Source organism: Neodiprion virginianus, chromosome 2 (genome assembly GCF_021901495.1).
Source record: "Neodiprion virginianus isolate iyNeoVirg1 chromosome 2, iyNeoVirg1.1, whole genome shotgun sequence".
Classification (NCBI taxonomy): Eukaryota; Metazoa; Arthropoda; class Insecta; order Hymenoptera; family Diprionidae; genus Neodiprion; species Neodiprion virginianus.
Window position 1 is genome coordinate 36145395 of NC_060878.1, and position 24793 is coordinate 36170187.

General features: G+C 38.5%; 1 protein-coding gene across 7 annotated transcripts in view; it reads right to left on the bottom strand.

The window, feature by feature from the left end:
- Positions 1–13225: 13225 nt before the first annotated feature.
- LOC124297030 (gamma-aminobutyric acid receptor subunit beta) overlaps positions 13226–24793 on the bottom strand; it is an 85326-nt gene continuing 73758 nt past the window's right edge. For 3 of the 7 annotated variants that reach the window (XM_046747601.1, XM_046747600.1, XM_046747602.1), the window contains exons 7-10: positions 24322–24606; positions 20436–20584; positions 15378–15519; positions 13226–15036 (exon numbers count right to left, since the gene is read on the bottom strand). In XM_046747601.1, coding sequence (XP_046603557.1) covers positions 14891–15036; positions 15378–15519; positions 20436–20584; positions 24322–24606 — 722 coding nt within the window. In that variant the 3' untranslated portion in view covers positions 13226–14890. Of the gene's footprint in view, positions 15037–15377; positions 15541–20435; positions 20585–24321; positions 24607–24793 lie in introns of all 7 variants that reach the window. The other 4 variants (XM_046747599.1, XM_046747598.1, XM_046747597.1 and 1 more) reach the window with 2 other exon arrangements.

A 24793-nucleotide genomic window follows, 5' to 3' on the forward strand; every position in this document is an offset into this window, starting at 1 on the left:
ATTCCTTTGACCGTCCGAATCCCCCCCGTTTACACCTTCGGACCATTTATGCTGACGGCTAATTTCGCGGACGATTTTACGCGAGCCAATTAGTCCGAATGTCGGTTCGGAAAAGCTCTAATTTCGAAAAGTTTATTGATCTAGAGCTGATCGTTTGACTCACCGAGTTTCAGAGCGGCGCGCGTCCGTCGCAGCGGCGTGGATACGTCATCGGCTTCTAGAATTTTCGCCGTTGAATCAACACCAGGCTTTTCTGCCGGGCGATCGGAACTTTCGAGATGTTTCTCGAAGGCGCGATCCATAAACGCAAAAAAAATTGGTGAATGCGTCATCGCAGCTTTCCTTCGTGCTATTGACTTTCTTGAACGAGAATCAAGCTGCTCTGGAAGCAATGTTGCGGCATTGGCTCGATCAATTAGTCGCATATACCGAGGATTTTCCTCTAAACTTCTTCTTTTATGCGTTGCGATCGTATTATTACGACGTTTATCGGGCCTCGTGGAAATTCGAAAGTCAATAGAAATTCGCGATACAATCATTTCAGAGCGATATGTATAAGTTTTAAGTGAATTACTTGTTTCAAATGTAAGGGAATTTCTTTTTTTTTTCTCACGTCGGTGCAGAAATTTGCCAAAACTATTTGGTGAATATTGTATTTTCAGTATAAGCAGCAATTAGAGCGACAACAACGAATAGTTGTATTATATTATCGAAAGTACGAGACGGTTTAGGATGTGTACGCCCACTTGGCATCGTTCATAGCATCACTGGAATTTTCGTCGTTGTTTATGCCAAAATTTAGTTGCTTCGGTTGAGAATATAATATCATCATTTCATAAGGCCTGGATGAAAAAACCACTTGAAAACAAGTGATTATAACACAGAAAAATCAGCATGAAAAAGAGTTTTCCAATTTTTACAAATTTCGAATCTGCTCTTCGCAGACTGTTCCAAAGCTAAACTTTCAACATTCTCGAATTAATTTCGACCGTTTCTCTATAGCAAAATTCGACTGGAATATAGTAATTTTGCAACATGTTGAATTATTTAAACTTACCTCAATGTGCTGTCCTAAACAAACTTATCTAAATTCAATCCGTTTGATGAGTTCTGTATTTTAATTCAAGCGAAAGCCCGTACTTTTTTTGCACAATTTCTGCATTACAAGACCACAGCAAAAGGGTTAATTTATATTTTCCTTGAAATTGAGCTTCTTTGACTATAACATTACACGTATACCATATGCATTAGCCTAAAATGTTCGATAAATGTAAGTAATTATTCCCTCCAAAATCTGAATCCCTACGATACATAAGATATAATATATGTATGTATAAGGTATATTTTTAGGCTCGGTGCATCCATTTTCTGCTCAGCGCAAATTGACCATGTCGTCAATCAAACGTTGGTCGACACGTAAAATACATAGTTACATCAGACTTACCTGTATACCACCTGCTATGCAGTTCCGGAACGTTTATTTTTTTTTTTTGTTCCCTTCCTCGGTCGCTTTTTTCGTTACGATGTCACAGACCCGTTGACTCGCGTTATAGATATTTTCCAGACGTGCGTAATGTGTACTTTCACTAAGTCCTTGACAAATATCCATCATGCTACAAAATAGAGTAATTCCTTTCATACCACTGCCTGAGAGTTGCATGGCAAAAACTATTCGACGGTTTATTTCGAAAGCCTTATCAAGCAGAGGACATGAGTTTATATAATTTACACCACGATTGCATTTCACTGCTATTTTGAGGCCCAATCCACGAGGACTTGCTTCATTAAAAGTTATATCTTCTTTACACGTCTTACACATGGCAAGAGCGCTGATAGCTGAGAAGACAGAAAAAAAAGTAGATAATACTATAACCGTGTTCTGTGTTTATACAGAAATCGTCATCTTTCAATTTCTTCGCTGACGTACTGGTAGGCTCGGTATCAGCTTCGAAACTGTGGTATCGGCTTACGTGCACGGCCACCTCGCTTGCCTTTTTGATCCATTTTTGAAATACGCACGTCTACTTCGTTTAGAGATCAAAAGTATACTGACTATTAGAAATGATACATATTTCTAAAAACAACACAGACAACAAAAGAACCGACATTCAAAACTTGAGTCATCTGTAACAGTGGCATATTTGTACAGTAATAAAATTATAAACGCCATATAGTTATCATGTAAAATCTGTTATTCATTTTACATTAAGGGGTTAGGTGGGTTTCAAAATTTCAAAAAATCGATTTTTTTTTTTTTTTGGCTTATCTTATAATTGAATATGTTGAGAATATTCCTTTAAAATTTTAAAACGATCCGAGTCATATTCTAAGAGAGATAGCCTTTGGATGTTTCACCCATCAGGCTATAACCGAGCGTGACGCAGGTATATGGAGGCAGCTGCTTAGCTATTGTTCGTTTATTTTTGTGATGCGAATACTAGGCTTAGGACTTGCCGGATGTAAAAAATTCTGTGGTTTGATGGATATAAGTTCCTCATTCTTGAATGCATCAACGTACAATTTTTATGTTGATAAAATACATGAGTGGGTCATAACTGTTGCCGAATCAATTTTGTTGTCTGCTGCAAATCAAGAAAAAAAATTAACGTGTGATGAAAATAATGTTGAAGATACGACAGATGTTACCGTGTCAGGTGATGGCACGTGGAAAAAACGTGGGTTTGCATCATTATACGGTGTAAGTACGATTGTTTACATGTTATTTGAATGTAAATCTTCAATCGCGTTTTTCTCGAAACTACATTTTTGAAATCGGTAGTCACGATTTCTCGAAAACTTATGAACCGATCTCTTTCAAATTTTGCACACTTCTTCAAAATAACATTATCTCGTGCTTGAACGAAGGGATTTTTTTTTTCTATTCCAAGTAATTTTTCAAGGCCATGAAGGGTACAAATTTTACTCAAAATAAGGGTTTTTTGTTTTCAACGCCGCCAAAAATGTAATTTTTTTTTTTTTTTTTCCTTCGTCCAAGCACGAGTTTTAAACATCTACTAACAGAAAATTTTTGGTTTTCGCATTTCAGATGAATCTGTCATGAGTTATCCTGACTACGCCGAGAGAACTTTTTTTTGAGGGGTCATAGTAGACGACGTGTCCACGCCTTAATTTTCAATATTTTTCAATGAAAATTTCACAAGCTACTTATAAAATATGTATCTTTTATGTGTTAAATTGATGAAATGAAATATTCTGTTGGTTGAATAAAAAAAAAAATTCATAAAAATGTACCTATTTTGAGTTTTTGAAACCCACCTAACCCCTTAAAGAAACCTGATGATGATAGGCGGGAATAGGCTGCCGAAACTTCGCGTCCTGTAAAAACATAATCGATTGCGAATAGTGCATCATTTCATCCCTGACCATCACCCAACTAAATCGGAGCTGTATGACTATTTGTAAGGATACTTTCGGTATTGGACTGCAAGGGGGACAAGGGACAGGGAAATTCCCCGACACAACGGTCAAGGGGATGACTACCTGCCTCGCCCCAACGCACCGCAGCCTAACTATGGGAGTTGGACGAATGTTGAATGAATATTTTTGAGACACATTCCCAAAACCCCATATTATAAGAAAATGCAAGAAAAAAAAAACATCGAATTTTTGAAGTTTCTAGACGGTAATACTCCCCTAAACCTTCATGAATTTCCGATCGTGTATAAATCAAAAGAAGTTATTTTTTGTTTTTTTGATCATTTATAATTAATTTTATACAAGCATACGTATATATATATAAATATTTTCAATCAGCAAGTGAGTATGGTGTATTGTTGCTCCACTCCCGTTCGTTTTACGTATGTATGCACAGCCTTTTACCAGCAGTTGTTCCACTTTCTGCATCCGGGCATTATCCTGTAATAATATCTCATCGTCAATGCACTTCGTCTACGCCGATTAATTCTAGTTTCATTTAAATTTTAGCTTCAATGTACTCGATTAATTTTTCTATTTACAACGGTTTCATACATATTGTACGTATAATTTATACCTACGGATATCATACATAGTCACTCACATATACATATATATATGAACGGCGTATAGTTACGCGAAGATCACGGACAGTGATTTATTTTTCTTTCGTATCGGATAGGTATAGCGATGTATTCGTCTTTCCGCGTATACATCAGGATCCAGGCAATTGAATCAATCCTATAACGTAAAGCGTATTTAAATTTTGTCGTCAAGATATGAATGACCGAGTAGAGAAGGCCATTTTCATTCTCATTTTCATTACAAATTTCATTTTCTACGTTTCTTTTCTGTAAAACAATAAGGTTGAGTAAATTTTTCTTCTTATATTGCAAGAAAGAACATTGCGCGTTTTACCTCAAGTATTATATCAATAAAATGACCTAATCTATCTTCTATATAATATATTTGTTCATGGCTCGTTTTTACTTTTAGTTTACCTCCTTATTTGTTGCTTTTTTTTTCTTTTTTTTTTCTTATTCTTCTGCGGAGGAGTTTTGAAATTATCCAGTACCCAACTATACGTTTTTCTTTTTCGTCATCCGACTTGAAATTAAGGTTATCGGGATTAACTCACGTCTTGCTAATACGTATCCAGCATGAGGTGTAGCATTTTGTATACCTATAGGGATCGTTTATAAATTTATGGGTTGGAGTGCCAAACTTGCGTACTGCACACTTTGATATTGATCGTAAGTTTATTATTATAACAGATCACAATACCTTCGACATACATACGCATTTAATCACGAACCGTAGTATATAAGCTAAAGGTGTAATACGTACTGACAGCTGGGCTGCATGTTATTTATTAATTATACGGGTGGTTCAGGATAATATATATTGTTTCGTTATCATACAAACATTCCTATCGTGAAAATAGACAAGAACTATAATATTGGGGGTGGCGACAGGACCGGCTCAAAGTTTTCAAACCCATCTCGACCCTCCAAGTTGGTCCAAATATCGCGGCCCTCGATCAGCACCGATCAGCTCGGTTCCATCCACTAATTATAACCGTCAAATCGATTCGAAACGCTTCAAACACGGCTCGAATATATTGATAATTTTTTAACGAAAGCACCGAGACGTCCGAGTCTTATTCGTTACTTGTCGAATCGTTTATTCGAACCTCGCGTGGAGAGGCCCGAAGTGTTTGCATTGTTGAGTCGGTCCTGGGTGGCAGTACTTTAAACCTCTAAGGGCGATTTGAGCAACGTCTTGACGCTTTTTTTACAGGAGGTTTTGCCGACGGTAAAACGTTCGAGGATATTTCTTTTTCGTATGACTTTTCGTCTTTTCGTTTTTGTTCTGCTTATCCAAATTTTACCTTCGATCACACATTCGAAATGGAGAAAAATTTTGGCGCGAGCCTCCCAGCGTCAATTGTATGGGTAGCGGAGTTACTATAATCTACCGATCATAAAAATATCACCATCCCTCCCGCGGTTTCGCTGTATTTTGCGAACTATTCAGTTATTAATAATGTATTATATCTATACCTATACCTATACCTATATGTATGGGTGTAGATAACCTGACGTTAAGTAAGTTTGCGCACATGGGATTGAAAGTGGAGCGAAATTTCTTTCCCTTGCAGGACGAAACTTTGATTCAATTTCAACAGGTTTACGCGTAATTCAAACCGTCACGATATTTACTGTAATTTATATTCACTTACGTAGGTATTTATATTATTTATGTATGTATAATAATGTTATATCAGTTATATCTCTGCAACATTTTTTTTTTTTTTTACTTTTTTCTCCGTCTTACCCTCAAGTTTATTTCCATTTCTATATTCCTTCGGCGCAAGAGCAGAGAACTTGTATATTTATAGAGAGTATTGAATCGGCGCCCGGCGTATATTGCGGGCTCATGGAAAAACGACGTCTTTATAATTTCACACGTCTTCATGCAAGTCAGTATTGTACACGGAGATATTACCGATATTCATCGACCGAATAATTGTCGAAATTGTTTTTTTTTTTTTTTTCTTTTTAATATTATTATAATTATACGATTGGAAAGGCCTCGCTTTTAGAGTTGAATTATCAGTGTAAAATGCAGTGGAGCGATCGGTGGGTCGATTGAGAAAAATTTTGTGAAAGAAATTGAAAACCGATAAACGAAGGGCTGCATTCCTGCACGGATCTAATAGAAAACATATTCTTCACTATTTTCGATCAATTTTCCTTGAACCGTCCGCATGATGAATAAAAAATCGTTCAATCGCATAACTCCGGTCGAATTATTCTGAGCCCACGACGCAGCCAGTTCGTCCGCCAACGTCGTTTTATGGAGGCTGATACTTTCTTTGCTTCTTTGAAGTTCTGCGCGGATGATTCGTTATTTTTCTAATCGTTATATCCGAACTGTGGGAAACCTAAAATCTTCCGACTTAAGCGTCGCTTGGAAAAGTTTCATTCAGTCCCCGCATGTGATCTGTCAGATTTTATTTCAATCGCATTAAGCCAGCGAATTTCTTTCATTTAATCCAAAAGAGGCGTGTATGATTGTGCAATACGTGTATAAAAATCGTCGATTGCGATATTAATTCATTTTCCATTGTATCTGCGCAGAGTTGAATAAGATAATCGCGCTATGCGCGATCGCGATAAATTTTTCCTCTACCTAGGATTTTGAACTTCCATAAAAAATCGACGTCGGCTTGCATAAATTTTCATACGGCGCGTTACGTATTATTATTTATCAGTTGTACATACATACCTGGACGTAGGTATATACAATGTATATGATAATACCTACCTACTTCGATCACGTTCATGCATTTCTTGTACAGATAATATAGGTATATGAATTATATTGTTGGAACCGCTCGTCTATATTATAGGTATATTCCATAAGTCTAAATCTAGGGCTAAATTTAAGTCTCCATTCACACAATTATACAATACATTATATGCCATTATTCGTACACTTCATCGTTTTATTTTTTTTTTTTTCAATTTGCATGATTTTTTTTTTTCTTTTATTTTTATCCTTGTAGTAGTAATCAATTTATAAGATGGTGCCCGATCTATGGGGTGCTAATTATTTACCATAATATGTAGTATGTATACTATATGCAGTTAATATTAAATTCATTTTAGAATTTGGTACTCTTGAAACGACTCATCACATCTTTCGCATTGTAATTATTCTTTTTTTTTCCTTATTAATCTTTAAACTTTTATTCGATAACTAATACGATGATGTTTATCATGATAATAATAATGATATAATAATAATAATAATAATAATAATAATAATAATAATAATAATAATAATAATAATAATAAAAACAACAACAATAATAATATTAATTATAACAACAACGATGATAATAATAATAAATATGCATAGTAATAAGAATAATAATAACAGTGATGACAACGTAATATGACAACCGTTTATAATAATATGAAGAATAAGAATTATCACATATCGAGTATCGACAAAATAATAAGGAACAACGATATCATACGGAAATGTTTTATACATCAATATCCAATAATACACAATATAAGGTCGATTAATCAAACCGTAAACAAAAACATTGAGACGATGCAGCGCGGTGTATCGTGTTAAAAGCTTGTGTATAATATGTATAATAATACGCCTAAATTCCGCCGTCGTATTTCAAATTATTAAAAAGTTGCGACTTTGATACAGGCATACAAGTACCTCTGTCAATGAATATTGTATGTCATGTATAGCTATGCGATTCTACGAGGATAACGGTTTGCGAAGTATCAAAATGAAATTAGATGTAATATTACTATATTAGTACGAGTCTGCCTGCTCTACTATTTCCGTATAAAGGAGTGGGTAAAAAGTTAAATTAAAAATCTAGTATATGTTGTATAAGTTACGGGTGCACGATTGTAGGTAAATCATCGAGTACCGATGACATTGATAAGAATTGTAATGACAATAACTAACTGATGATAATAACCGTAACAATGATAATAACGATAATAATAATAATATTAATAATAATAATAATAATAAGAATAATAAGAACAACAACAACAACAACAACAATAATAATAATAACAATAACAATGACAATGGCAATGACGATGACGATGACGATGATGATGATGATGATAATCTTTACTTACAGTAGGTACACTTACAATTACAGTATATTGCAAGTTTTTTTTTTTCTCTTTTTTAGTGAATAGTGCATCGTGTGTCTTTATTGTTAAGTAGTCAATTAATAATTCAGTTACGAATGTAGATAAGGTGTTAATATTACGTCTCTCTTCCATTTATCGTTATTCATTATATACTTACATCATTATATACTATGACTTATACCTAATTAATAATTACTTAGTACGTATTGAGTACTTTATCGTTAGTTTACTTTTATGATGTACTCGTTCAATACCACTACTCTGTATGTTAGTTTATATTGTTTAAAAGTTTTTGTTTATACATATAAATATGTGTATATATATATATATATATATATATATTATTAATATTAATTGTGTTTTTTTTTTTTTTTTTTGAAACGTATAAGTCGCGATAGTTTTTTTTTTTGGTTGCTTCTATGCGTACGCGCGTGTGTGTGTGTGTGTGTGTGTGTGTGTGTGTGTGCGTGTGTATCTGTACGTTGGCGTGAGTTTTTTTTTCTCACGACAGCAGCGGAGTCCTGAATCAATTTTAATCGCTTGTTATCGCTATTCATTCTCGTAATTGGAGAAAACCATGTCGTCGTATGGAATTTCTATCGGCAGCAGTAGCTTCAAAGCGGGAATACGTTCGTCGTTCGGACGTCGCCGTTGTATTTCATGTAAGCGCAAAGATTTGAAGGATTAATCACGGTTTTAAACAAAGGGTTACAATATTGTAGAGGAATGAGAAACCATCGCTTAACACTCGTTTTGAAATTACGCGACAATGAATAACACCGATTACAATTTTCAGTCAAAAACGTATCGAACAGTCGACGCCGATACTATAAAATAACAGATTTAAATGTTCAATTTCTTTTTTTTTCTTCATCGCTTCGTTAACTCGCGACGGAAATTATCGGAATGATACGACTTGTGATTAGGAAAAATTTTGGGATTAATTTCATTCTACCTTTCTATCGATGGCTCAATGCGATTAATATACACGAGGTTGGCGGTTGTGTTGCCGTTACGTTATTTCAACTAGTTTTCCGTTACACGAGTTTCAATAGACGCGTCATAACTTTGTCGAATAAGAAAGAAACGTCATAAAAAAAAAAAATCAACTATTGATTGCTGTGTATAGTAAAAACCCAAAATTTTTCTTGCAAAAATATTTTCACCGGGTAAAAAAATAAATTAACGAACGAACATAGGTATATAATTGGTTATTATATATATATGTATATATAATATTCATTTTTTTTTTACGATGAGGGTCCTACAATTACCCTCAAACACTTTCTACTTTTATCACTATTCCGATTAATTTACAGTAACTTACACACCATATACATATATACATGTATATATGAATTTTTCAAATATACGCGCATATTTATACATGCGTGCAATCACGTATCGCGTATACACTACAATTGTATAATATATGTATACATATATATATGTATATACACACATATATATATATATATATATATGTGTATTATAGTTTATGGTAATGTATAATATAATTAATGAATACAATATTCTGTATAAAACTTGTATATGTACAGGATGACTAATTTAGTAGTTTAATTGCGTCGAGCGATAGGACTGACTCTTGAGATGCTTTCGTATCGTTTACTTTTACAATACACGTTCGTATTTCTTTTTTCACTTCTACATTTTCGTCACGAACGATTTTTCTTTTCGCTTTTTTTCCTCCTCTTATGTTATGACTATTATTATTACTATTATTATTATTGTTGTTGTTGTTGTTGTTGTTGTTATTGTTATTATTTTTATTATTCTTGTTATTCTTGTTATTCTTATTATTCTTATTTTTATTCTTACTATTATTATTATTGTTATTATTATTCTTCTTTTTCTTATTCTTATTATTATTATTCTTATTATTCTTATTACTATTATTCTTATCTTTCTTATTATTATTATTATTATTATATTCCGATAATACAGGTGCCTGCCGTTACGGAAATCCTACCAGAGGACAGATTAGTAACCAGTCCTACTTTTGGGGTGTTGATACGCTTCATGCGAATGCTCCGAATGCTCGACTGCGGTATATGATATTACACGTACGAGTTTTGATATAAATATAGTCAAGGAAAAATGCGCGAAAAAAATTGAAGAGAAATTGGTGAATTTGAAAAATCTTCTTTCCGTCCTTTCCTGAAATATTGAGAATCGATAAATAAAAAAAATTCGCGATTGCGAAACGTACATGTGTATATATTATCTATGTATACATATATTTGTATTATAACAATATATATATACATGTATATTATACATATGTATATGAATATATTACCCGCAAAGGTAAGACTAGCTGCTCTGTACAGGTGTGGTGAAAAAGATGACCAAACGAGAGTGTAGTGTATACATTTATACAGGTATAAGGGTGAGGTGGGGGGTAAACCTCGTTATTTGGTTATCCTTTTTCTGGCACGCGCTGCATGCAACACAAATATAGACATAGACGATAGAATATATTACAGCTATTATAAAAACACTATAGGTTTCTCTTCACTCCGTCGTTATATAATTGTCATTATTATATTATATACGTATATGTATAGAGGCTCTAAAGTGGTAACAGATAAATATACTCGTCGTTTATATATCGTATGTATATATATATATATATGTATAATGTATGTATATCAGAGAAGCGGTCTAAAAATAATCAACGATCGATAATTATAATGAGTACAAAATGTGAAAGTTTACGTAGATTATATAATAATCGATATTATAATAGTGCAGACCGTATTTCTTGTATACAAAAATGGAATTCTTGTTTTTTTTTTTTTTTTTTCATTCTCTCTCGTCATCTTTTTCTCTTCTTTTATTTTCATTTGTTTTACTTGTTCATATACGTCATTGCATGTACAGTGTATAACAATACGTATATTTTTCAATATACCTATTTCTTATACTTGAGCTGATATCCAAAATCATATTTTGGCTCACAGCCGACGACAGACCGCCGCTCTTTGCTTCATAATCGCTTTTACACGTTCGTTATATATATATTATAATATAATACGTGTGTGTGTGTGTGTGTATCTGCGTTGTGTATGCATATGTATAAAGTGACGTTATAGGTATACATATAAGTAACGCAATTGCGCGGGAATTGTAAATAATAGAAGAAATATCAATTCGGGCATATATGTATGATTAATTAGGGGTTTGTGGGTAAAATGACGGAACAATGGTTTTTATCGGATGTTTCTAACGCGTCGATATTCCTTATTTTTTTCAGGTAATCAAGTTTACTAAATTCCGTTGACTTGCGAATCCGTTCGGAAATCCCGATCTAAAGCCATCCGTTGATTTCATCTCTGGCACAGCTTCGCGATTCTCCTACACGATACAAATATCGGTAAGTACATTGTTTATTCGCACAAGAAAGTGCATTGCAATCATCGCAGATACTCATTTTACGACACCTTTATCAACATGCGAACCGAGCCACGATTCTATGTTAAGTTCCGAATTTACCGCAAAAAATCTGTATCAAATTTTCAATCGATCGCGAAAGATTTCACGCGTCGTTCGCGATAATTAGCTGCTTGATCTTTCGCGATATTGTAGAGGACAGCCGACGAGTCTTCGCGAAATTAAACAGCCGGGGATCGCGTTCGCATCGCGGGGGGGGGGGGGGGGGGGGATTTCTTCTCCCGTTGCGGGGGTAAGAGCAGCAGGGGTGTGTCTGGTCGATACCGTGAATGGCAAGCTTCCATCTCCCCTCCCCCTCCTCGTTCCGGCGAATCGAGAGAAAGGGTGATGCGTGAATGTGCAGAGAAACGAGAGAAGAACGGATGAAATTGCACGCGTGTTGTTTGATAATGTGCGTTACTTGAGGAAGAATTATACAAGGAGCACGGTTGTTTGCAGATGAAAACCATCCATTTTCACCGGACACTAATTCCGAATTCGCACGTTCTAGGTAGACATACTACTTCGTTCATCGAGCAGGAATTATAATTTTATTATTCGAATGCGTCGAAGAATGGATTATTCTACACACGCGGAGGAACCACTTTTTCGCATCGACATTTTTGCAAGCTTATCGCGAATGTTTGACGAAAGAGCGTTGCTGGTGTCTGTATAACGTATTCTGTGCATATTTCGTTGGGGATCAGATGGGTGGAATTTCGAAGCCGCTTAATAGGAGCTTGAGCTTTTTCCATTACGATAAATTCTTTGTTCCCATCGTCGAAATCGCGATCGCGGACAATAATAAGCTTTCAAGTTATTAATTATTTGTTCGAAATCACGAGATGATCGTGTGAGAGAAGATAGAAAAAAAAAAAATAGAAACAAACAAATTATTCCCAATAATTGACTTTCGATCGTCGCGAAGTCGAGCCAGAATTTCACCTTACAGAATGGCTTGTGTAGGTAGACACATGCAAGTAACATCGTTTGGCAAAAGTAAACGAATAAATTGACTCCGACGAAAGATAGAAAAAAAAGAAAAAAATAAAGAAATAATTAATAAACAGATTGAGCAGGGTGGGAAAAAACAGCTGAAATAATCGGAGAAAAGACCGATGGGAAATTTTCTTCGACTTATTCCGGGTGATTATGCGGTGATTTGTGCGCTGGGATAGCGAAGGATCGAGAGGATCGACGGGATCGATTCCCTGTACATCTCAATATCTGCACGTGGTAACTTATGTGCGCTATGACGTCACGCTTTGCAATTTCTTACGACTTAATATACGCATGCAAGGTGTATGCAACGCTTCGCATTACGTTAGTTGTACACGCGCGTGTTCGAGACTCGCAACGGAGACATTAATAATAACAACAACAATAATAATAATAATGCTGACAGTAAGAATAATAATCGTAATGATAATGACAATATTTACGCAGTGATTGAAACGGTGAACTTATTTCTTCAATTGGATTGCAAGTGTATCATATAATATGTATGTAATTTATATACTCGCGTGCCATCTCGTGAACTCGATCGTTCGCACCGGTCGGTTTTTTGCCTTCGTTATTTCACGCACGCGTTGTATCGTCTTACTTTTATGTATCGTGTTTTCTTTTTTTTTTTTTTTAATATTACGTTCTGCTTTTACTTTATCATTTCGTTACGGTGTTATGTTGGTTGTTGTTTTTGTATTTCAGCATATCAAATGCTCTCTCTTCTCTCATCCATCGCAACGGGCGAATATTCACGTAATACTATTTAATAATTAAAACACAACTCCGTCGCGATTAGGTATATACTTTTTTCACACTATAGCTAATTTCATTTTTAAGTTGTGTTTTCTTTTTGTTTTTGTTCTCATTTATCATTAATACGTTATAAATACTCGAGTATCAACTTGTCGCTAATAATAGTTTTTGTCTTTTTTTTTTTCTCTGTTTCTGTTTTTCTCTCTTCATACGTATTTGTATATTATACTTAGTTTTAATATTTCGAATCAGTCTCGAACAATCAGCATGACGCAACACATATATTACTCATTGTTCGTATATAATTATATAATATATGTATGTATATTTCGTTACAGTGAAAAAGAAAAGAAACACAAACGGAAAGATAAACGCGAATAATATCAATCAATCGTAAGAAACAAAAAAGATGTATCATCTTTCAGTTTTCACCAAGCACAGAGCTGCTCTCTCATTTGTCTTGTAATATTCACAGTGCGTCTCGTGTGTAATTAATCCGCACATATCATTCTTAAATTCCACGGCCCCCCATGCCGCACTCATTTCTTCTCCTGTCCGTATATATTATGATTTATAATTTATTCATATTTAATATAATATATTGATTTTTCCATATGGTTTTCTTCCTATATCGCTTTCCCATCTCTTCTTATTCGTATTTATTTATTTATATACTTTTGCTTCTTAATTATAATTCAGTTTTTATAATAGCGTTAGTACATAATAGTTCGGTTTTTTGTTTTTTGGAATTTTTATTTTTTTGGGTTTTTTATTTTTATCTTATAAGTGCGCTCTTAAGCCGATCAAGTGCGATCTCTTATCAAACTATTAGTGTGGCTAAATTGACGTGTTTATACCGAAGTTAAGGACTAGATATATACTGGCAATGTTTAAGGTATATGTTCGTGTTTTTTTCTTTTTTTTTTTTCTCTTTCATTCTTTACTTATTTATTTGAATTTTTTTACTCAATATTCTCCTGTTGTTGTTGTTGTTGTTGTTGTTGTTGCTATTTATTTCTCGAGGATTTGCCGACACCGCACCGGCAGTCACGTATTACTTATATTGCGTCGTTCCTTTCGTTCCGTATTAATTAATATATTAGATTTTTACGTCATCCACCAAATTTTATCCTTCCTTTTATACGCTTCGTTTCACGTATCCTTCCATATTTCCGGCAACGTTGCTTTGCATGTAGAGCTTTCCTTCGTTCGCTGGCTCACGTTACATACTCCCTTATACTCGTGACACGAGAATCCGCTCTGCAGTTCGTGCAGTGCCCGGCAAAACTCGCAAATATCTCACAGCACGTATGTAATTACATACCTATACATACGTACGTACATACATAGATCTATATGTATATATATGTATATGTATATGTATATGTATATGTATACATCCACATATCTATATGTATAATTAATTCACATAATTTATTCTCTCTTTGACCATATCTGCATCACTATATGTATGTACCTACGTACGCGTATGTATGTATGTATATATGTATATATGTATATACACATATTATTCTTGTTTACTTCGCTTCTTCGAGGAGCACCAGGTCGTCCGCGACGACGTCACTGATGTGCAAATAGATGATCCAGTACATCAGGTTGAAGCAGACGAAGCAAACCGGAAATACGATACGGGAATATTTGTCGATGTCCGACGGTGTGATTCCTGAAAAATTGAATATGAAAAAAATAAAAACGATAGGTTGAATATGTGATCCAGTTGATCATCTGTGGCGATTCATGAAAATCGTCCTTAACGTAAAAGATTGACGAGTTTTCGAAATGCTTAAAGCGATCAGCTTTACTTTGTGCGATTTTAGAATATTGTATGAAATATTTGATTCAACTGAAATGAAGTAATCTTTTCTTTCTCTCTCTCTCTCTCTCTTTGTGACGAGAGGTGTGCATGCGATTACGTTGAAACAAAGGATAAATAGAAGTAAAAAAAAACGACAAAAAAAAAGAAAAAAAACGAGGGTAACGACGATTCTCGGCGAGCAAACTCACCGTATAATTTGCTGATATCTTTCCCCGGATGAATGAGATGCTGGGGGGCGGGGGGCGCCTCCTCGTCGGCCCTGCCGTTTATGGTGTTCTCGAGGGTGCCGCCCTTGCTGTGAGCCTTTGGATCGTGAACTTTGAACCGCACCTCCTGGACAACACGGGACCACTTACAAGGGACACGGCAGTTCGCCGGGGGGTGTCCTTTGCCAAGGTTACCCCTTAATTTGTCGGCGGGGCATGCAACATTCAGGGAATACTATCCTACGCTACGCGGTTACGGCAAGGTCAGGGGCAAGGGTTTTTTCTCCTTCGCCAATTCTCGTTCGGCGCGAAGCTGCGATCGGCGATTTTCGCATTAACGGCGAACATCCGTATCCTGTAATATAGCCGAGGAGCCGTTCACTCGGAAATCAAATTCCAATCATTTCAATTCGTTAGCATTGATTGCGAGTGATTTTTATCTCGTTACGTCTGATTTTCAATCATTTCTATAAATCTTATCCCTCATTTTCAACGATTCACAAGCCTTCCAAGTGATTGTATACACTGGTTTTCGTAATGGGAGGGAATAGCACAAGAAATTACAAGTCACTGGAAAAGTTGTTGGAAATTACTTGTGGAAAATTGAAAATCGAGGAAAGCACGCGCGGTTAAAAAAATTATTCGCTGGACCAGGGAATTTCAGTGTCGGTATAGGGACGGCAAGAAAATTTCTTGCGACAGCGAGAATTCTTCTAGTTTAACTTGCGAGTTCGCTATATTGAAAAGCCCACTTGGCTGAGCTTGCAAAGTCGCCGTTATTGCAATGAGAATTCTTCACGTCTCTGTGTTAGCACTAGTATTGCGAAAGCTTTCAACGTTTTCCGCAAGACTTACAACTAGTAATTTTCCATGATTACTTCTTCATCATCCGCTTATCGTGTGATTTCGAGCGATTCGCAGTGACTCGAGTTATTTCGAGTGATTAATCCCCCTGCACTTCAAAGGATACTCCAGTCATCCAAGTTTCCTTGATTCACAATTTGATTTCAACCGATCGAGCGATTTGAGTCAAATATCTGAACCCCCACTCCCTGAAAATAGCAGTCCGCTAACCGGCAACGAACCTAATTGCACCGGCTCGCGATCAGATAACGAAATTATCGGAGTACGACTTCTTGCTGCAGGGAAGGGAGATAAATCGAGTAGCAACTGATCGCGATGTGTTCTCGATTCAAGGGCCAATATCGTTATCTGGGATACCGTGGCGCGGCTAAAAACGGATCGTGCTGCAATATCCAGGAGGTGGGTATAATTCGCCACCGCCCCGATGCGCCGAGGTGAAACAGGCCGCGCTGCGATCAAGACGATAAACGAACGGTTCGTTATCTCCCTCGGACGTCGACGTCGACGTAACGCGGCGCCATCTCGACTGCGGTCTACGTTGCATTCCGATGCACGCGCGGTGACGTTTCATCCGCATTGTGTGTATGCGGGTACCTACGGCATATGCCTGCCTGCAACCTTTACTTTGTACGTGTACGTAGGCAGGCGGTAATTACGAAAAACGGCGTGTTTTTATTACAGTGGCCGAGAACTGCAGGCACGTAGGTGAAATGCTTCGGCGCATGCTATTTTAACGTGAAAAAAATTATTTTCTCCCTCAACACTGCGGAAAAGTGCTTTTGAATTTTATGCATTCGTCACGCATCGGACGGAATTACTGAGGTAATTGCCTGCGTTTAGATATAACGGAACAAGGCTAAACCGTTTTATACTGCAGATACAATTTAAGAATGAAATTGTACAAAATTTTTAATTTACAAGTAATTGAAAATTCTGGCATGAAAAATTGTTCCTGAAATTTGTTTAACATCCGCTGTTTTTGCAATGCGTAGCAAAAATTTTGTCAGAAATTTTTGACGTGAACGTAAAAAAATCTGAATCGTTCAAGTTCATTCTTAACAATTATACTTATGTAAGGGGAAAATTAAAAAAAAAAACAGTGAATAAACAAAAATAAGAATGAAATTCGGTGCACGAAAATCGACTATGACGCGTGTAATTCCGGGTGACTAGTCCGTACATTATCTTGTACGTTACTCGGTGTCGAACTTTGGGGTAATCAAGGAACTGGAAAGTTTAATGTCTGTGCGTTGTGGATTCGACCGCGACTCTGCAGAACCCGGCGGAACCTGCAACGGTGCAGATTTCATTCCCCGTAGGGTAGGTGTGGAGTGAATAGTCGTGCTCTGCGTTCGCGTGGAAAGATCTATTGACACGTCAAGATAAGCCAATCACAACGCCGGAATAGAGTCCGCGTTATTGAACGGCATCGACAGCTATTTTACACCCGTTCCCGCTTGCACTCGCAATCAGCTGCCGTTTGAACATCGAGCGTAGAACGATAATCAGTCGCGGTGGAGAATTTTCGAATACGGGTATAAATCCATTTGACAGAATTTTAAAAAATGGTCGAAGCAAGGTTCAAGTTTGGAGTATTAGAGGGTGGTCACACACTTGGAAAACCTGTAAAACCTGGAAATGTCAGGGTATTTTTTAATTTTGTCATGGCCGAAACTGAAAATATCAATTTTCTATCATGGGACTTGGATATCGCTTTTTGAAGCAACAATCGTACCTTTTTTCGTCGAGAGAACAAATTCACTTGAACTGACTTTTAACGTACATTTTTTTTTTCTGTTGTTCGAATTGAATTTGAACCGACTATAGAGTTAATAATCTGAACGATTTAGGTTTTCGTACCTTACTAAAACTCGGAAAATGTCTGGAAAAACTGGGTCTTAGGTTCTGGAAAACCTGGAAATGTCGTGGAGTTTTTTTCCCAAAAATTTGTGGCCACCCTGACTTGGCCAGAAAAAAAAAAAAATTCAAAATCGGCGGAACGCGGGAATGAAAGTACACGCAGCACGGCGATGATACTTTGCATCGACCTTTGTGCGTTTCGAATTTTCTCGATTTCGTAATTCGATGAAACACATTTTCACATTTCACGAAATTTCGACGTCGCGACGCTTCCGGAATGTTATCTTACCTTAACTTTCACCCCCACCCTCGATTTTCACTTTCATTTCCGCCTTATAAATTTACAAAGAGGTGTCCGAGTCGCGATGCACCCGCTGCATCGTTTCCTAATTTTCCGTTTTCGGGGCCCGATTTCTTTCACCTGCAGCGGGCGAACGCGCAGACTGACGAAGGTTAACAAACGGGTTTTTGAGGGTGTGACTTGGTATTGATCGCCGTTCGCGGGAAGGCCCTGGCCCAGGGACGCTGCTAACTTGTTGCCAATTATTGCGGCCGCACTCGCCGAGGGAGAAACAATGCTCGCCTTTGCCGGCTAGGCTGCCAAGACGGCGAAATTAAATCCCGCACTTACGACGCTTTACAATCCAGCTGCGAACCCGACGCCGGACGTGATTTGGGATTTCCTCTCGAAGGCGTTGACCGATTCAATGCCGCGGCGGACCTTTGTTCGTTGCTTTTATTTTTTTGCCTTCTTTTTTTACTCCCACAATTACTTCCTTTCTTTTTTATATCGCAAATTTACAACTCAGGAACCATCAACGCTCTCCGCATTGAGAGAAGAAACGTCGTTGAATCAACTAAATATATGGTCACGGGTGGCGAAGTTAATATTTATTTATGCCGATTCAAGATCCGCCGGTCTAACGAAATGTTTAGTGCATTTTAACTCAATTTTGTCTTTAATATTATTAAATCAATCCGAGCAATTGAATCTTGGAATGTTTCAATCGCGCCAGATCTTACGGTATTAAGGAGATCAAGGACCCTCGTTGATCAACTGAATCCCGAGTCGTTACGCAATATGCCAATAATTAATCATCTCCTTTCAATTAATGACCCTCGTCGAGTCGCACTATCGCTATTTTCATTACCAGTTTTATAAATTTTCCATTTCACTGTAATCCCAGCCTGCACACAAATTCGTAATCACTCTACTATCTGTAGTACATATCCTAGATAATCGTACCATTTATCCGGTGCAACTAACGCTGGCTTGATTCTCATCGGCTGTTTCCTATCGTGGGATTCCCCGCTGATCGCGATTTTCCTGCGCAATCATATTTTCCCTATCAATTGACTGCGCCAGATACGCACGCGGCAATTGTATCTTCGTTTGCTGTAATACACAGATCATTCGATTCGACGAAATCAGTAAAGCGTCGTAAATCACGAATGCCACAATTCTTGATTCAAAAAAGCTTATAAAAGGAGATTGCGAAATAATAGCAACGGAGTATGAACGATGAAAGCGATTCCGAAACCGTACGTCTTTTCGGAATTTTTTCTCGCGACAAATCATTTACTCTCACGGACTTTATTTACATTTTCACCGTCCAGACTGTTCGTCCGCAGCTCCTGCCAACTTTATTTCTAATCTTGTTCTCCGGCCCGTCGTCGCCCGTTTTTTGTGACGATTCGGTCGATTCGGTTTTACTCCGAATCTGGGATAGTGAAAGAAAACGCGGCGATTTGATTTTGAATCGATGTGCAATTAATTAAGCGAGGATTATTTCTACGGCACGGTTTCGAATCATTCGCTATTTTTCCCCCAACGTCGCGGATGTTTTCTCACACGGCGTAATTCACAGAACTCGCGTATAATTTACGATGTTCGTACGGTTCTCGCAACGCGTTGGGTATGAAAAAAAAAAAAAGAAAAACTACGTTAGCGTAATCTCGGAAAAACCAGAACCTCGGGTGTAAACGAATTTTCCGCAGGCCTGAGAAGGCTGGCAGCGACGAAGAGCTCAGAGATCCCGTCGAGCTAATTTTTCCGTGATTTTGTTCGGCAACTTTTCTTTGTTCCCTTCTTCTCATCTCGCTCTCGGTTCTTCGCGAGCACGTCAAGTTGATTGGCAGCGTGTTTCCGGCCGAAGAGAAGAGCTTCCCGTTTGGCGAAGGAGACGCGTTTGTTCCGTGGGGCGGCTAGGGGTCGGGGGTCGGGGGCTGCTAATTCTTTCCACCCTGATGGCTCGATGGTCAAGGGTCAAATCTTCGGATAAAGGGTCGGGCTGCGATCCCGCTTGCGCTACTCACAGTTTGTTTGGGCGCGTGGTCCCCGTGGTCACCCGGCACACCTGGAGGACCCGGGTTTTCCCGCGCCGCTTTCATGCTCTCGGCGATCTTCTGGAAACGATTTTTCCGCATCTGAATCCGCTTCGCCATGTAGCCGACGGTCGCGTACTCTGAAAAAATGGCGAGAACACACATCCGTCAGTTATTGCAAAGTCGTTTTTTGAACCGTGGCTCCAACGGGTGAAACAAAAAAGAGAAAAAAAAAAAAATATCAGACAAAAACGAATTTTCATTAATCACCTGACGATTTTCATTACATTTTTTACCATTTTATCGTACAAGATTTTCTCAGCTGTTGCTTATTGTCAACTTCTTTTTATAGCAACGTTGCTTACTCAATTCGCTGTCGCGATGAGTTTTCACATCTTTTGTTTGTTCTTGTTTGTTCCTCTTTACCGTAAGGAACGCTTGTGCTTTACAAGCCCGGAAGATAGGATTTTGGGAGAATTGTGATGAAAAAAAGGATGTAACAGACGAGAAAAAAATGTAGGTATTCCACAACAAACCGACCAACGTACGACCCTCACTATCAGGGATTTTTTTTACTTTTACTTATTGTGTAGAGTGTGCAAAAAACAAAACACATTTTGGTGGGATTCATATTTTTTGAACCACGGGTTTAATTTTTATTGCTCTTAAAAAATATGAAAATCCAATTTTCAACTAAACAGTCCTAATGGATTGGCTTCAAATTTTCTTTATAAATTCTTTGTTGAAAAACGAAAACTTTGAGACTAAGATGGGATAATTCGTGAGAAAAATTTAAAACTAAACGCTTAGGGTTATACATCAGAATATTGGGTTTTCGTATTTTTGGTAATAGGAAAAATCAAACCATGGTCCCATAAATCTAAAACTCAGTTTTTTTTTTTTTTGTATACTAGACACCGATTGCGAGGGTCGGACGTAGGTCAGTTTGGGGTGGAATGCCTCACATATAACATGCGAGGCAAAAAGAATAACGTCGCAAGTTTAATTAAATTCTAAACTCCGGAGGCTTATCTGCAATCGATAAGTTGCGCACACACGTATGTGTACGCATATACAGTTATGATATATACACATACACATGGGGATGTTACACGAAAACGGAAGTTGACGAAAACTCGGTAGGTACTTTCAGCCCTTTCCAAAATTTACCACAACGTTTTGGTATATCAGAAAAATGATGACTGTAGCACATGGTCAAGGTGAACCTGTCGAAAAAATTCCTCCATTGAGCCGTGAATTTTTTTTCTTTCTCTTTTTGTTCGTACCCAGTCGGATTTGCCCGTAAAAATAACATTACTCGCGAACGAATTGCAGACGCGGCAACCGTAATTCCCCATGTGCAGCAAAAATGTTGTATGTGTTTGTAGCTAGGATGGCACTCCGCGCAATTACCCTAAAGCATAGCGTTATAGCCGTTGTGACCGAGTCCTGGGAGGGAAAGAGTACGAGTAATATGAGCGAAAGACGAGCGGAGGCCGAAGGGTGAGAGCTATTCCAGGTGACAATCAAGGCGAATATAATTTGCCGGAGGACATCGGGTTAGGGGGAGAATAAAGGGGTGGTTATTTATGGAAGGAGACGAAGCGTGAAATCGCCGAGCCGTTTGTGCGCCCTGCAGACCAGCGAACGTCTTTATTACTGGCTGACCGGGTCATCGGAATGGGTTTTTTATGCTCTATAAACCGTGCTGGTCCACCTCGCCTGCGGCTAAACCACCCCGCTTGCAAGTCTCTTCTGCCAACCTCTGTTCTTCGTTTATTTAGCCATGTAGTTAGGTATTTCACTTGCGTCCGTCTTGTCTAACCCCCTCCTGCACGTACGGGAAGTCTACCTATTACACCCCTGAATTCCCCTCGTACCATACGGGAAAACTATCGGCGAAATACTAACCAAACATGCTGCTTACAACCACGCTAAGAGAAATCCGGGATTAAGCAGAAATTTTATAATTATATACGTGACGTTTCTTTTTGCAGTAAAAAACGTATGAGAAATGGAAGAAAGATTTAACAGGTTGGATCTAGTTGGAATGGCAATATTGGATGTAAAAAATTTAACATACGACATGAATCTACCTGCAGTTTACGCGATTCGGATAGAGTTACGTTTTACAGAAATCCCATCTGCGTTCCGGCAATTAACGAGTACATTTTACCGGATATCGGTACATTTTGTTTCATTGTTCACGATTGGCGATTCCTTACTCTCTCCGACTCTGGATCATGAGACAAATTTTGATCCAAAATGGCTTTTGCGTAATATTTCTACGAAACAACTCTTTATAATGTATGGGTTTTTGCGTGAAGTAGCGATGCGGTTTGTAAATGTGATACGTGCGCATGGGATCGACGTCAGTGTGCCGGCGGTATGCGGAGAGGAAATTGAATGCACGTCAAAGTGTCGTCAAGGGTACGCGCGTCTGGGTTGCCTTTGCAGTGTTAAGCTTGGATGGTTGGTTAATAGCCGAAGGCCGGAGGAATGAGAAATGCCGGGTGGTCAGGCCGATGCAGCATCGTGTGTCCGATGGTATAGATGAAACGTACGAGCAACAATTTCAAATTGAATTTCACTCGTTTCCCGTACACTTTTTTCCTCCCCCTTAAATTTCCTATATCGATGGCGGATATTCGTTGCTGCGAAGAGTTTGAAAGAAAAAAGGAAACCAAGGAGGGATGTTACTCTCGTGAAATAAGAGCGAGAGACGGAGAGAGCGAGGAATTGAAAATAGAGAAACAGGAAACGCAAAGGATAAAGAAATCGCGAATCAATTCATTCCCTCGGCTCCAGCCAGCGGAATCAATACCATTGTGCAATCGAGGCGTTCGTTTTCCGCAAGTTGAACTATTTCCTCGAACCTCGGCTATATAACCGTCCGCAAGTATATCGGTTCCATAAATCCCTGAAGAAACTCACCGCATGGTGTCCACTGGTTGGGAACAAGTCGAAGAAATTTTTTACCGAGCTTTTTCCGATCCTGCAGAACGATTGTCTCGCGGAGGAGGAATGATCAATTTGAAAAAGTGTTTCCACTCCGATTCACCGTCGCCCCGTCGCCTCGTCACCGAGTAACTCGCCGTCGCGACACCTGCACCTCGTAAATTTGAGTATACCTCGAGTGTCGGAACACGCGAGTGACGCCCACGCGACGTGGTTAAAAAGCAAAGTTTCGCCAGGGAGAGGGAAGGAGAGAGACGACGACGAGAGTCTGACTTTCTCGGGCAACGACTCGCGTCACGTGACGCAAGGGTTGGCTGCGGACAACCCTATTTTACTAATTACCCCCATCGCGGGAGGCGGATGGCCCGTAAAAATAGAAAAGCACGCTTGTATTAATCCGCACATCGCCTATTTCGCGACACTCCTTAATCCCCGCGTTGCAAGCCAACTTGCGTATATCCGATACGAGCTTAACCGAACGAACTCCTTGAAAAAATCCTTGAAAATTTATCACCGGTGAAGAAAAAGTGCAGACGGGATAACCGACTGGATTTTTATTTCGATTTTCCCGAAAATTTTCCGTCCGTCCGTCCGTGCAGACGTGCACGTCTGTGGTTCGGCGGTTGTCTTGCAACTTTTATTCACCGCGGCTTAGCTTTTACGTTCCTGGGTGATTGCCTCGATTCGTCTCGGCTCGAAACCTGTGACGGAGGTTGGATAAAGGGGGAGTGAATTCCTCCAGGCGAACGAATTACGTCGAATCCCATCGCCGAGAAACGATTCGCAGTCTTGTCCAACAGCTCAGTTAGGTCACATGTCGTACGTCCGCTCGGGCGAGTCCTTGGACCTTGAACTCTCGAAGAGCTTGGCCTCCTTTCGCCCGCGACGCGTAATTATGCCCTTCGGCGTAAACACTCACCGAGCAGAGACGCGAAGACCATGACGAAGCAGGTTCCCAGGTAGACGTCGATGGACTTGACGTACGATATCTTCGGCAGAGCGGCGTTGGTCGAGGACATGAGGGTTGTCATGGTCAGAACAGTGGTTACTCCGAGGGCGACCCGAGCGGGGGTCGCATTTCGGTTTAGCCAAAAGCTCACCCATGAGATAATCACGATCAGTCCCGAGGGTATGTAGATTTGAATCAGGTAGTAGCCCATCGATCGTACGAACTGGATCTCGCATGCCAGCCGGGAATAGTTTCCTGAAAAGAAGACATCGCACTCGTCAGCAAAAAACGCTACGATTTATACCTACTTGTGAACTATTTTCACGTCGCGCGGTCTGTAGTTATAAAATTTCGTTACATTTCGCTCGAATTTAAGGTGCAAAGTGCGCGTTGGAGTATCTGGAAGACGACAACGACGACTTGTCGTGTGATGAGAAAAAAA